General features: G+C 35.3%; 2 protein-coding genes and 1 long non-coding RNA gene across 7 annotated transcripts; 2 read left to right on the top strand and 1 right to left on the bottom strand.

The window, feature by feature from the left end:
* The first annotated feature begins 1,830 nt into the window (after nucleotides 1-1,830).
* LOC140798683 (E3 ubiquitin-protein ligase SIRP1-like) lies at nucleotides 1,831-4,008 on the top strand. Of its 3 annotated transcripts, XM_073152684.1 has the most exons (3): nucleotides 1,831-1,960; nucleotides 2,494-3,438; nucleotides 3,539-4,008. In XM_073152684.1, exons 2-3 carry the CDS (start codon nucleotides 2,635-2,637, stop codon nucleotides 3,701-3,703), a joined length of 969 nt encoding a protein of 322 aa, XP_073008785.1. In that variant the 5' UTR covers nucleotides 1,831-1,960; nucleotides 2,494-2,634; the 3' UTR covers nucleotides 3,704-4,008. The 3 variants fall into 3 exon arrangements, with proteins under 3 accessions (XP_073008785.1, XP_073008783.1, XP_073008784.1); XM_073152682.1 differs by having other exon boundaries at nucleotides 2,494-4,008; XM_073152683.1 differs by having other exon boundaries at nucleotides 1,948-2,015; nucleotides 2,494-4,008.
* A 1,297-nt stretch (nucleotides 4,009-5,305) lies between these two features.
* On the bottom strand, nucleotides 5,306-9,265 carry LOC140798685 (uncharacterized). Of its 2 annotated transcripts, XR_012110888.1 has the most exons (6): nucleotides 9,123-9,265; nucleotides 8,922-9,012; nucleotides 8,633-8,816; nucleotides 7,918-8,083; nucleotides 7,599-7,735; nucleotides 5,306-7,459 (listed from the first exon to the last, which is right to left on the bottom strand). It is a non-coding gene; the product is annotated as an uncharacterized lncRNA (long non-coding RNA). The 2 variants fall into 2 exon arrangements; XR_012110889.1 differs by lacking the exon at nucleotides 7,599-7,735 and having other exon boundaries at nucleotides 5,306-6,144; nucleotides 7,918-8,055.
* LOC140798682 (myb-related protein 2-like) lies at nucleotides 7,327-9,363 on the top strand. Of its 2 annotated transcripts, none has more exons than XM_073152681.1 (6): nucleotides 7,327-7,531; nucleotides 7,636-7,712; nucleotides 7,793-7,850; nucleotides 7,935-8,016; nucleotides 8,095-8,164; nucleotides 8,617-9,363. In XM_073152681.1, exons 1-6 carry the CDS (start codon nucleotides 7,327-7,329, stop codon nucleotides 9,307-9,309), a joined length of 1,185 nt encoding a protein of 394 aa, XP_073008782.1. In that variant the 3' UTR covers nucleotides 9,310-9,363. The 2 variants fall into 2 exon arrangements, with proteins under 2 accessions (XP_073008782.1, XP_073008781.1); XM_073152680.1 differs by having other exon boundaries at nucleotides 7,929-8,016.
* Nucleotides 9,364-11,099: the final 1,736 nt, after the last annotated feature.

Here is an 11,099-nt window from a genome sequence, read left to right as displayed (position 1 = left end):
AAGGGATGCACCATTTGGGTCGAGTTCAACCAACTAACTGGACACACCACTTCGACCCCGAACCAAACCAGATTTGAACCCGTATCAGGCAAAAAATTAAAATTGGACTTGACCCGTGCGTGCGAATCGAGCCGGGCGGCGCGCGTGTGTGTGAGTTAAGTTGCATAGTAACCTTTACCCACAAAATAGGTACCCCTTTTGGGGCCCAAAGCTCATAAGAAGTTTGTTACTTATATACCATACTAACATTTCTCAAATATCCAATATGGTACTAAACTTCATTTTTCTTTATTTTTCATTGCCATGATACCTACTTTAGAGCCAATTTTCATTCACTTCTCTTCATGGATTTGACTAAGTGAATATTTGACAATAAAGTACACTTTGAGCTAAATTAATTCCACCATTAAACCATCATTAATAATGTGTGGGCCCCACTTAAAACTTAGCTCAAAGTTAATAAAAATTCATGTCAAAAACATGAAATTACTAACAATTCTTAGCTTCTCAAGGTCATTGCAGGTAATTTTCTACTCTTATTTTCCTTGATAGTATCCCTTTAATTACTTGCTTTTGTTGACACATTAAATTAAGTTGAAGTTAAGAGATAAATAAAGTCATTAACTACTGAGATTATATAAAAATAATATTTAATTAATATGGTAGCTTCCTTTGTCAATTTTAATGTCAGCATAGAAGTCTTAGCAACCAGATTAGATTCATCAACTATAATAAATTTTTTTTTTACATTTTATTATATAATTGTAAACAGGTATTTATTATTTTAAAAATCATCCTAAGAGAGATAGAGAGAGGAGGGTTTGGTGAGTTCCTAGTTTAACAACTGATAGGGATATCCCACCACTAAAATGATAATGACAAGCAAAATAAAATAAAAAAATATATTATAACAAGAAAGAAAGGACATTGGAAATTTGGCAATGTTTTGAGAAATTAATCAATATATATATATACCTTATGGTTTGTCTTTATTATTATTAACATAATGAATATTTATTATTTAACTCTATTTTAAAAATACTTTGACATTAGTTTTCTTATCAAGCAATTACTATATAGATATAAAATAACCTTACTACCCTTTTGTAATACATAAGGTGTTCAAAATTAAGATAGTAATTAAAGAGATCGGATTTTTGAAGTAAAATAAAGGATATTTTAATTTTAATTTTTCAAAAATGGTTAGGTTAAAATGATGGAGTGGAGTTTTTATGGTATTAAAAGAAAAATATTGATATGATAGTATATGAATAAGGAATAATTACACCTAGATATTATTTGTGATACAATGATTCTATTAACTATAAAAAGTCTTCAAAATATTATTTTGTTTGTTATTTGTTAAATTTTTTTCTTTAAAATATAAAATGTAAGTGTTCTAGGATTAATTAGGGTATTTAGAAATCAATTTACCCATATATGCCTTGGAAATGAATAATAGTTCAAAGTCTTAGAGTAATTATCTCTATAAATAATAAATAAAACAAAATATATAATGTTATTAAATTAATTAATTTCCTAATATTTTTAATAAAAAAATGGATTAAATACATCTTGACACCTCAATCATGTCCTTAAGAAAAATATAATATATAAATACTATTTAAATATATCACTAAGCCTTCTCCATTAATGTTTCCCCAAAAATTCTGATAGATAGACAAAATTCTCTTTTAGGAGTCATGAAAAGTAAAGAAAAAGTGAGGACATATTTATCTATCTAATTATTTAGTTAAGTGAGGGGAGCTTAGTGATACAGTTAAATAATGGGGACAAAAATATAATTATCTCTAATAAAATTTAGTAAACAAAGAAAAGTAATAATAGAGGAAGAGAGGAAGGCAGGTAGTGGCCTATCCAGCTGCACCTTCTCTGCAACGTCTTATTCCTTTCTCTCTTTCCTCACCAGCCTAAAACTTATCAAGAGTCATAGCAAAAGGTAATGAATGCCTTCTTTCTTCCACCTCCTTGGGGAATTTTGGGGAGCTCTGATGGTTTTCTTCTGCTCCTTTATTTATTTTATATTGTTTTCCATTAATTTTGGTCTACTTTCCCAACTATATCATGGAAAAGATGGGCTTTTTATTTTAGACATGTCCAATTTTGAACTCATCTGCCTTGTGCTTTTTCTTTGGTTCTTCATGAGATCTATGCCTTGTGGTATTTATTGAGGAATTGTATGCGGATGAACTTGTTCTTGGCTTGATGCCCAATTTCCAGTTGTTTACTGGTAGATTTTTTTCTTATTATCTTGGTGCCTCTTGAGATCTCAGTTGGTAAAGAAAATAACTTTTTTTTCTAAATTTTTTCATTTGGGGGTTTTCATTTCCTTTGAACATTTTCTTTTTCAATGAAAGAAAAGAATTTCGTTCGTATTATTTATGTGTGGATGAGATAAAAATTAGAGCTTTTCTATGTTTATTGACTGCAAATTTTAGATCTTGTAATTGTTTTTAAAAAAATTCTTTGTAGATTATCAAGTATGACTGGAGGATAAAGTATGATGGCTTCCCTGCTTCAAAGATTCTTGCTTGAGGGGTTGAGATTTGCTTAGATCTGCTAAAGATTTCGTGTACAACAAGTTGGGTGCTTCTTTATTTGTAGGTCAGTAAGATGGGTGAAGCTTTTGCCACTAGATATTGGTGCCATGTTTGTGCACAAATTGTCAATCCAGTCATGGAGCCGGAGATCAAGTGCCCCTTTTGCGACAATGGATTTGTGGAAGAAACAGATGGTGGAGAATTTGAAACTGATGCCGATCTAAGATCTGGACAAGGTCTCTCTGCCTTGTTTGGAATGATGGGTGGTTCTTCGAGGCGTTCAAGATTTCAAAGGGAAGATGAAGATGATGATTCAGATGATGAGCTCGAGGAATTTATTAGGAGGAGGAGGTGGAGGAGGAGGTCTTCGATACTTCAATTGATGCAAAGAATCCGTGACGATGTCAGACTAGACCCGGATAACCTTGAGAGTGAGAGAAGGGAGAGAGACAGGGAAAGAGAAAGAGAAAGAGAAAGAGAACGACAAAGACAAAGGCATAGGCAAAGACAAAGTGCTATCCTGATCAATTCTTCCAATCAAGCCATAATTATCCAAGGATTGTTCGACTCTGACGAGAACCAAAGCGACTCAAACAATTCAAGTATCGGTGCTTCACTAGGAGATTACTTTCTTGGTTCTGGTTTGGATCAACTTTTGCAACATTTGTCTGAGAATGATCCTAGTCGATATGGTACGCCACCAGCTAAGAAAGAGGCAGTGGATGCACTGCTGACTGTGAAAGTTGAGAAGGTTGTGAGTTGTCCAGTCTGTCTCGATGATTTTGAAGTGGGGTCGGAGGTGAAAGAGATGCCATGCAAACACAAGTTCCATACTCCTTGTATCTTGCCCTGGCTGGAGCTCCATAGTTCTTGTCCGGTATGTCGATTTCAGCTGCCTGCTGATGAGTCAAAGGATTCAAATGTGTCTAGTAATGGTAGTAGGGTGGAGATTAGTAATGAAGATGGTGGTGATGCAGGTGCTGGCAGAGGAAACAGTAGATCTTGGGTCCTTGTACCATGGCCATTCAATGGGCTGTTCTCAGCATCGGGGACTCAGAATGGTGAAAATTCTTCCTCTAATCCATCATCATCTTCCACTTCTGGGAGCAATCCAAATAATGACCACTGAGGGTGTTCTTTAAATGGTTATCTCCTCCTGAGACTAGTAAAGAAATGCAAGTAAATTCTCTTATCCAATCTCCAGATCTCCTGATTTGGTGCGCTTGTTGATGTCAAGTATACGCATCATTTCTGGAAGCAGATCTTTGCAGATGAGACTTGAAGCATCTTAGATTATGGCCGTCTTCTTTATGTTTTATGCTATGCTTCTGTATATATACTTTCATTACCTCAAGTGCGTTTTTCAGTACTTTGTAGAACCTCCTGGCTTCTTGCCATGCTTGTTTCTATGTAAATAATGATAAGTTGGTGGTGCTTTGCCCTAAAAGTCCATTCTAGAAAACTAAAAGGAATGGCAGAATCAGCAACTTGATCAACAGGAAATTGAGAGTTACTTTCTCTGAAGCATGGTGGTCGAGGGCTGCAACACCTTTGGAACTGAAAATTCTTCTTCAGAGATGGTCAGCAACTTCCTGGTCTCCTGGAGGAGTCATGCCTAAAGAACTCTTGTGAAACTGAGAAGATGGTTTCGTGTTGTTCTTTTGCGCAACTTCATCACTAGAAGGTAGCATTGATGAGTGAATTCTACATTCTAGTTTAGCAAAATGTTCTAATTCATGACCATTTTTAGTATCATACAGTGAGGGAGTTAGTTTTCTGTTGCAAGATATATATCTGGAAGTAACTTCTTTGCAGATGGAAATTGGAGATGTTTCTAAGTGATTGCCTTCCTCTATGGCTCAGGGTATTACTCTGTGCATGTTCTTTTCATTTACTGCCATCAATTGGATGCTGACCAGTTTTTCTCATTGCTTTCTCTTCACCCTTTTGTCATACATTATGCTAATGAGGTAGAATGTGGTGCCATTAACAATTGTTTAAATGAGTGAATTTTTTTTGAGTTTTAATTAGTAGCATCTTTTTTCTTTTTTTTGTATACCAATTATGATAACCAAGTGTTGATTTTGGTCTGTCATTCTTTTGTGCAAACTTTCAAGAACTAGTCTTGAATAATGTTGCAGCTTGGATTGTCAGGAAATAGGGAAAGAACTAGTCTGGCAATTTCTCAAAGAGGATTCTGATGGAAGACAGCAAGGAGTGAAAGGTATGATTAATCAACTTTTATTCTTCAATTATGGAAGGAAGATTAAAAAAAAATCGACAATTTTGTGGGTGCTAGAAGATTTGTTTGTGCTAAATTGTCAGCTCATATAAATCAAATTAGATTTATTTTATTATTATTATTATTTTTTTTTTTTCATTTGAAATATTCTGTTGCAAAGAAGCTCACCTTCTCTTCCTAATTTCATACATGAGCAATATTCCATATTCTCAGTTTTTTGGGACAAAAAAAATGCCCTTTTGGTGGCTTTTTCAGAAAAAGATAAGAGATGGAGGACATTTTAGACAGAAATAAAATAAAGACAATAAAGTGAAAGTATTTTCTTATTTGCAAGAGGCAAAATAAATTTCAAAAACATATCTAGAAGAAATGGAATGCCAGAGTCACCAAAATGTCTCTCTTTGAGGGATGCCAGAGTTTACTCAAGGATGAAGTATAATTGTGATTTAACTTAATATTGACTAATTTTCTGCACAAAAAAAAGAAGTAAAGAAGATTAAAATGAAGGGAAGAAAAAAAGAATACCCATTTAATATTACTGAAGTTGGATCCAAGATTACAGAAATCATGAATTAATAAAAGAAGTTACATGGCTGGCAAGACAAACCAAAGTGCAGTAACAATCAACTTGGCAGTAGAAACTTGAACAAAGAAGTCAACGTCAACAGAATGTGATGCCAAATGAGCCCTAAGCATGGAAACAACTTCTGTAATCAATCCTGCAGGAAGATATCCTAAGCAGGGAAACAAACATGCATTTCAGTGCAAGCTTGGCATTGGATGCACATTTCGAAGTGCAAAGTACCATTGTACTACCAATTCTGAGCATCTCTGAACAAGGGTCATTATTTAATCTAGATTGCTGCCACAAATAGTTAATAGTGCTTGAGCATATATTGAGAGGAAGACAAGGAAAGATAGTGGTATCTTTCTGCTGACAATTTTGAGCAAGGAATAATTTGAACTGGATGCAGAAGGCTCAGGGCAAAGAAATGAAGAAAAAGGAGGAATCCAAGAGGTATGAAAACAAACAGAAAAACTTTTTCTCAACTTGTGACACTGAGGGAGGAATATATGCTCCAGAGATGGCTTGAGTTTGAAGAATATATGCTCATCAGTTGATAGTTGTGGTCAAAGGAGCTCAAATGATCTCATAGTGTACTCAATTGAGCCTATATTACTCCTTGTATGAAATAAGGCACTTGACAGAAATTATAAGTTCTTTCTTAATCAAAGATGCTTCTTTGATAAGGTTAGGTCCCACCTTGATGCTGTGGATTCCAAATTCGGCATGTAAAAGATCTCAGTGATGAATACTTCAATACCAACCAGAAGAACTGCCTGTCCATTTCAGACCAAAGAAACCAATGCTTAACTTTAGTTGCACAACTCAGGCTAGATAGCAGAACAAAATGAACAGTTCAATTAGAAAAAAAGAAAGAAAAAGCAGCAGAGATATTAAAGATAAGAGCACATCAATCAGTACATGCACATATATATATATAGAAGACATCAAATGGAATTAGGATTTCAGATACTTTTTTCCCCTAATAAGTCACTGATGGAATAAAAGAACACATCAAGTTCATCATTGCCCGTTTAATCTTTTAAACTTCAAAAGAACTAGCTACAACTATTTCTCAAGATCAGCAGATGGAACAAAGAAAGAGAAGAGAAACATATTCCTACTTGTTATTTTCGTAAAAGGAAGGAATTCCATCAAGTTGTGACAGTTTATTCTTTTTAAGTGCATCCAGGTGGTGACATATCCCTTAGTGGGAACTTTCCAAAGATTTAATGGAAAATTTTAAACTGGATGTGACCTATAGTTAGAGATATCTCTAGCCATAACTATCTGATACTACTGTGTTTTGCATAGAATCCAGATGCACCAAGTCCAATTGCAGCCTCAGTATCAATTCATTAATGAAGCCCTGGGTATCCATTGTTTCTCATAAGATATGAATTTCAGTCAGAAATGTCATGCTTGTTCTACATGCCATACATTGCATCAAGACAGAAAGACCCTCAGAGGAAGTGAGTTCCTCTCTTCCTGCAGAAGTAGATGTATAGGCATGCATCATGATGGATATATTCCTTACCTATTTTACAACTCACAAGTGAGAGCTAGTATGTGAAAAAGTTGCTATTGCGGAATTTATAAAAGTGCTGGTCAGAAATCTGAACACAATGTGCAGGTCCATGCATAACAAAAGGGTAAGATCCCACATCAGAATGCGATAAAGATGGAATTGCTTGGAAGTTTTGTTTTACAGATTCCATATTCCGTTTTTCTCCTTATAAGAATAGCCTCAACAGCTTTCATTACCATCGTAAGAAGGGTCCAAGAAGCTCCAGCTTATTCAAGAAAGCAAGGACGCTTTGAGAACCTCCATTTGATAACTAGATAATAGCAAACAGCAAGAGTAACAAAAAGAGGTAAGATATGAGAGATTTTTATCAATGTTGGTATCTGATACTTTCGCTGTTTCCTTCAACCAGATGTCTATTCCTTAGCAGGAAATGTATCATCAACGTCAAAGCCAGAATGACCTCTTTGCTTCTAGGATGGCCTTTCCACAAGAGAGACATCTGTTTCTCCAGGGAGGAAATGCTTCGGAGGACTCAGGATTGGTTCTCTCAACTGATGCAAAGCCTAGATTGAAATGGACAACTGAGCTTCATCAACGTTTCGTAGAAGCAGTCAATCAACTAGGTGGAGCAGAACGTGAGTACAACATTTTTTTTTTTAAAGATAAGAATTGAATCTAAAACTGTGTTTTTAAGTAGATTACCTGCCAACTTAGCTGAATTAAAATGTCTATCTCTCAGAAGCTACTCCCAAGACAGTCATGAGGCTCATGGGAATTCCAGGACTCACCTTGTATCATCTAAAGAGTCATCTTCAGGTAATTATAATTTTCTAAATCCTCTGTAAGAACATTTGATGGCTAGATTTTAAAATTAAGTTGCTGGTTTGAACTTTCAGAAGTACAGGCTTAGTAAGAACCTCCAGGTTCAAGCAAATATTGGGGCTTCAAAGAATGGTAAAAATGCAGCCATAATATTCATTTTCATCTATGTGGACATGCATAGTGTATAAGCATAACTTACCTGTATTACAGTTATAGGATGTAAGGCAGCAGATGATAGGACTCCAGAAAAGAGTGGATCAGTAATTAGCACCCAAAATGTCATGCCTCAGTCAGACAAGTAAGAACTCGCCCAAGCAGCTTGAAAATTGTTGATCTCCTAAAATAGATGGCGCTAATTATTTTTCCTGATTCTCAGAACAATACAGATAAGCGAAGCCCTTCAGATTCAAATTGAAGTGCAAAGAAAACTCAACGAGCAACTTGAGGTATGATGCTGATACCATTTCACTAACATAAGCTGAAGAGAAAATTGCCATAAGTTCTTTCTTTCTTTTTTTCAGATCATAAACCGTGCAATAATTTTAAACAAACCTGAATAGTATTTAAGCGGTAGTTATTGTGAGCAGCACATCAGAATGAAATCTATGTCATAGTGCAGTAATTCTGATTGCACAAGCATGCATGCATGTGTGCAGACATGCAAGTGAAGTGAGAAAGTGAAAAAAAAAAACAAGACAAAATCCAAGTTCATTAGATGGTGGTTATCTAATTATCAAGAAACAGAAAGATTAAGAAATTTTGGAGCCTACTCAAACCAATCTGAACTAAAGCATACTGAAAAATATCAATCCTAGTTACCCCATCATTTAATTACTGTTCGAAGAAAGCTAAGATTTATTTATTTATTTTTAGCTGAAATTTGATTGTCATGAAATAGATACAGCGACACTTACAACTCCGAATAGAAGCCCAAGGAAGGTATCTGCATGCAGTTCTGGACAAGGCACAAGAGACTCTTGGGAAGCAGAGCTTAGGTTCTGCAGGTCTGGAGGCTGCCAAAATGGAACTCTCTGAGCTGGTCTCTGAAGTATCGAAAGATTGCTCAAGCAATCAATTTCCAGGTTTACAAGAAAATTCCTTCACACACACCATAGAAGCACAAAAGACTCAACTCGCTGACTGTTCTCTAGATAGCTGCTTAACTTCATGCGAAGAATTCATAAAGGACCAGGAGATACATACCACTGAAGGATTGAAACATAATTATGGGCTTTCACAATTTTGCAAACATCACCGGGGCGAGGAGACAATTCAACTCTCATGGTGTGGAGATCTGAATAACCTCAAGACAATCAATTCAACAAAGGGAATGGCATATCAAAGAACAAATCTCACATATGAGAAGGATAACAACATTCTAACGGAACATGAGAAAGCTCCAACCTTGGAATCAGGAGAAGAAGAAGCTATGGAGAAGGTTTATCTTGAGCAACCTAGCTGCAGGGGAAAGCAAACAAACGATTTTGGACTTCGATGTCTAGGCGAAGAACTGGACCTAAACACCCATGAGAAAGATGATTCTGGTACAAGTTGTGAACAATTCGACTTGAATGGTTTCAGCTGGAACTGAGAATTTTGTGAAGCAAGCATCAGAATGATTTTAACGGATTAATCTTTCTTTCAAGCATTATATCAAGTAGCTGTTGTTAGTGTAGTAAGTGCAACAACAACAACCACCACCACCACCTTATTGGCGTACAAAGCTCTCCCAATTGCAAACAGCATTGCTAAATGTGTAGAAATTTACAACAGATCATAACATATTAACCAAAGAATTCAGTAACTTTGAGCAGCTGTTGGTTATTTAAACAAATTTCTCGTACATCAATCAAAACGCGAATCCGATATCAAATCCAGAGGAGAAACGATTCCGATGCAATTCCAACACCCTGTCACAATCTCTCGTGAAATATCTTTTCAGGTACTGATATGTAAATATTGTAAAACTAAAGGTCGTCTACGGAAAAAAAGAAACACAGAAGTCGGCAATGAAATGGCTTGTCTAGTTGTCGTCCTTCAAAGTCTGTGCTGGCATTGGACGTTGCCTTTGGACGGCGGCAAATAACGACCTGTGGCCTGTGGGCCAATTCATAATACCACGGGCATATATATATATATATATATATATATATTTTATAATTTATTACTTTCACTATATCAGTGTTTTTTGTTTATATATTTGTTATATATGATTTCATCTTTGGGTTTTGGGTGTACCTTATTTGGATAGTCTTGTATAATTTTATATTTATTAAAATAAAATTGTAAAAATTTAGATAAAATTTTCAACGTATCTATAATAAAATTAATTTGAATTTCAGATAATAATATAAGAAGTAAACGATACAAATAAAACTATAATAGGTGCTGTAAATTTTGAAGTATTCATATTAGGGATAAAATATAACTTTTTCTAAAACATAGGATAGAATATGATGTGATGTGATATTGGATAATTAGTTGACTTACAAGCTTTTTTAAGTTAGATAGGTATTACATCAACAATATACATCATAACATTTAAGACGGTATAAAGTCTTCTATGCTAGTAATTATATTCCATCCTACCAACAAAGACATGAAGAAAAAAAAATATATACACATCATGGCACAACCCTCCAAAATAAAATGGAGGAACCTGTTGACTTTTTGGATATGGGTAGGCCTCATTCATTCTTTGGACTTATTAAATCTCATCATACACCAAGCCAGTAGATTGGCATCACCGCTAAGTTTAGCCACTTGGTATTCTCTCTGGATAAGGAGAAGAGAGGAGTTCTTTCTTAAACCAAAACCAAGAAAAAAGATAATGGTGGAGAAGAAGAAGGAGAAGAAGCCTTCTTCACTTATTCATTTCTTGGCACTGCTGATCCTCTTCTTGGCATGCCTTCTTCTTTCTCTGGCAGCTGCACCTCTCTCCAGTAATGCCTCATTCTATCTTCTTCATGGATTCCCAGAGAGATCTATATATATATATATATATAATATTCTTTGAGAAGAAGGAAAAGTTATTGATCTTCTTGTATGGGTGTGTCATTTTGCAGGAGATCTTGCTTTAAGGAGCCAAAGCTCGCCAGTTCCAGAGGTGTCTGACCAGGTTCTCTCTTCCTTTTTCTTCTCACTTTCTTCTCAGTGTTATCCAATGAATTCTTCAAATACTCTAAGGTTATGATCTCCACTCTCTGGAACAAATTCATTTCTCTATCCTGCTGCCATTTCCAAGAGAGGACAGGAGTCGGCATCCCAGGTCACGGGCTTCTGTCTTCATATGCCAAATAACTAACAACAGTCTTTTTCTTAATATTTTTCCAATCCAGATACATTACACTTAACCCCATTTGCAGACTAGATTATCACTAT

The sequence above is a fragment of the Typha latifolia genome, chromosome 12, assembly GCF_019914945.1.
Source record: "Typha latifolia isolate L0001 chromosome 12, TyphaL0001v2, whole genome shotgun sequence".
NCBI lineage: Eukaryota > Viridiplantae > Streptophyta > Magnoliopsida > Poales > Typhaceae > Typha > Typha latifolia.
Note: the sequence above shows the minus strand (reverse complement) of the source record. Positions and strands in the feature narration are given on the sequence as shown.

Excerpts from the sequence above, each read along its gene's own strand:
- LOC140798683 (XM_073152682.1), top strand. The coding sequence starts at position 2,635 with ATGGGTGAAGCTTTTGCCACTAGATATTGGTGCCATGTTTGTGCACAA.
- LOC140798682 (XM_073152680.1), top strand. The coding sequence starts at position 7,327 with ATGTATCATCAACGTCAAAGCCAGAATGACCTCTTTGCTTCTAGGATG. Across the intron at positions 7,713-7,792 it reads ATCTAAAGAGTCATCTTCAG|AAGTACAGGCTTAGTAAGAA; the intron begins GTAATTATAATT and ends TTGAACTTTCAG. Across the intron at positions 8,017-8,094 it reads GTCATGCCTCAGTCAGACAA|AACAATACAGATAAGCGAAG; the intron begins GTAAGAACTCGC and ends CCTGATTCTCAG.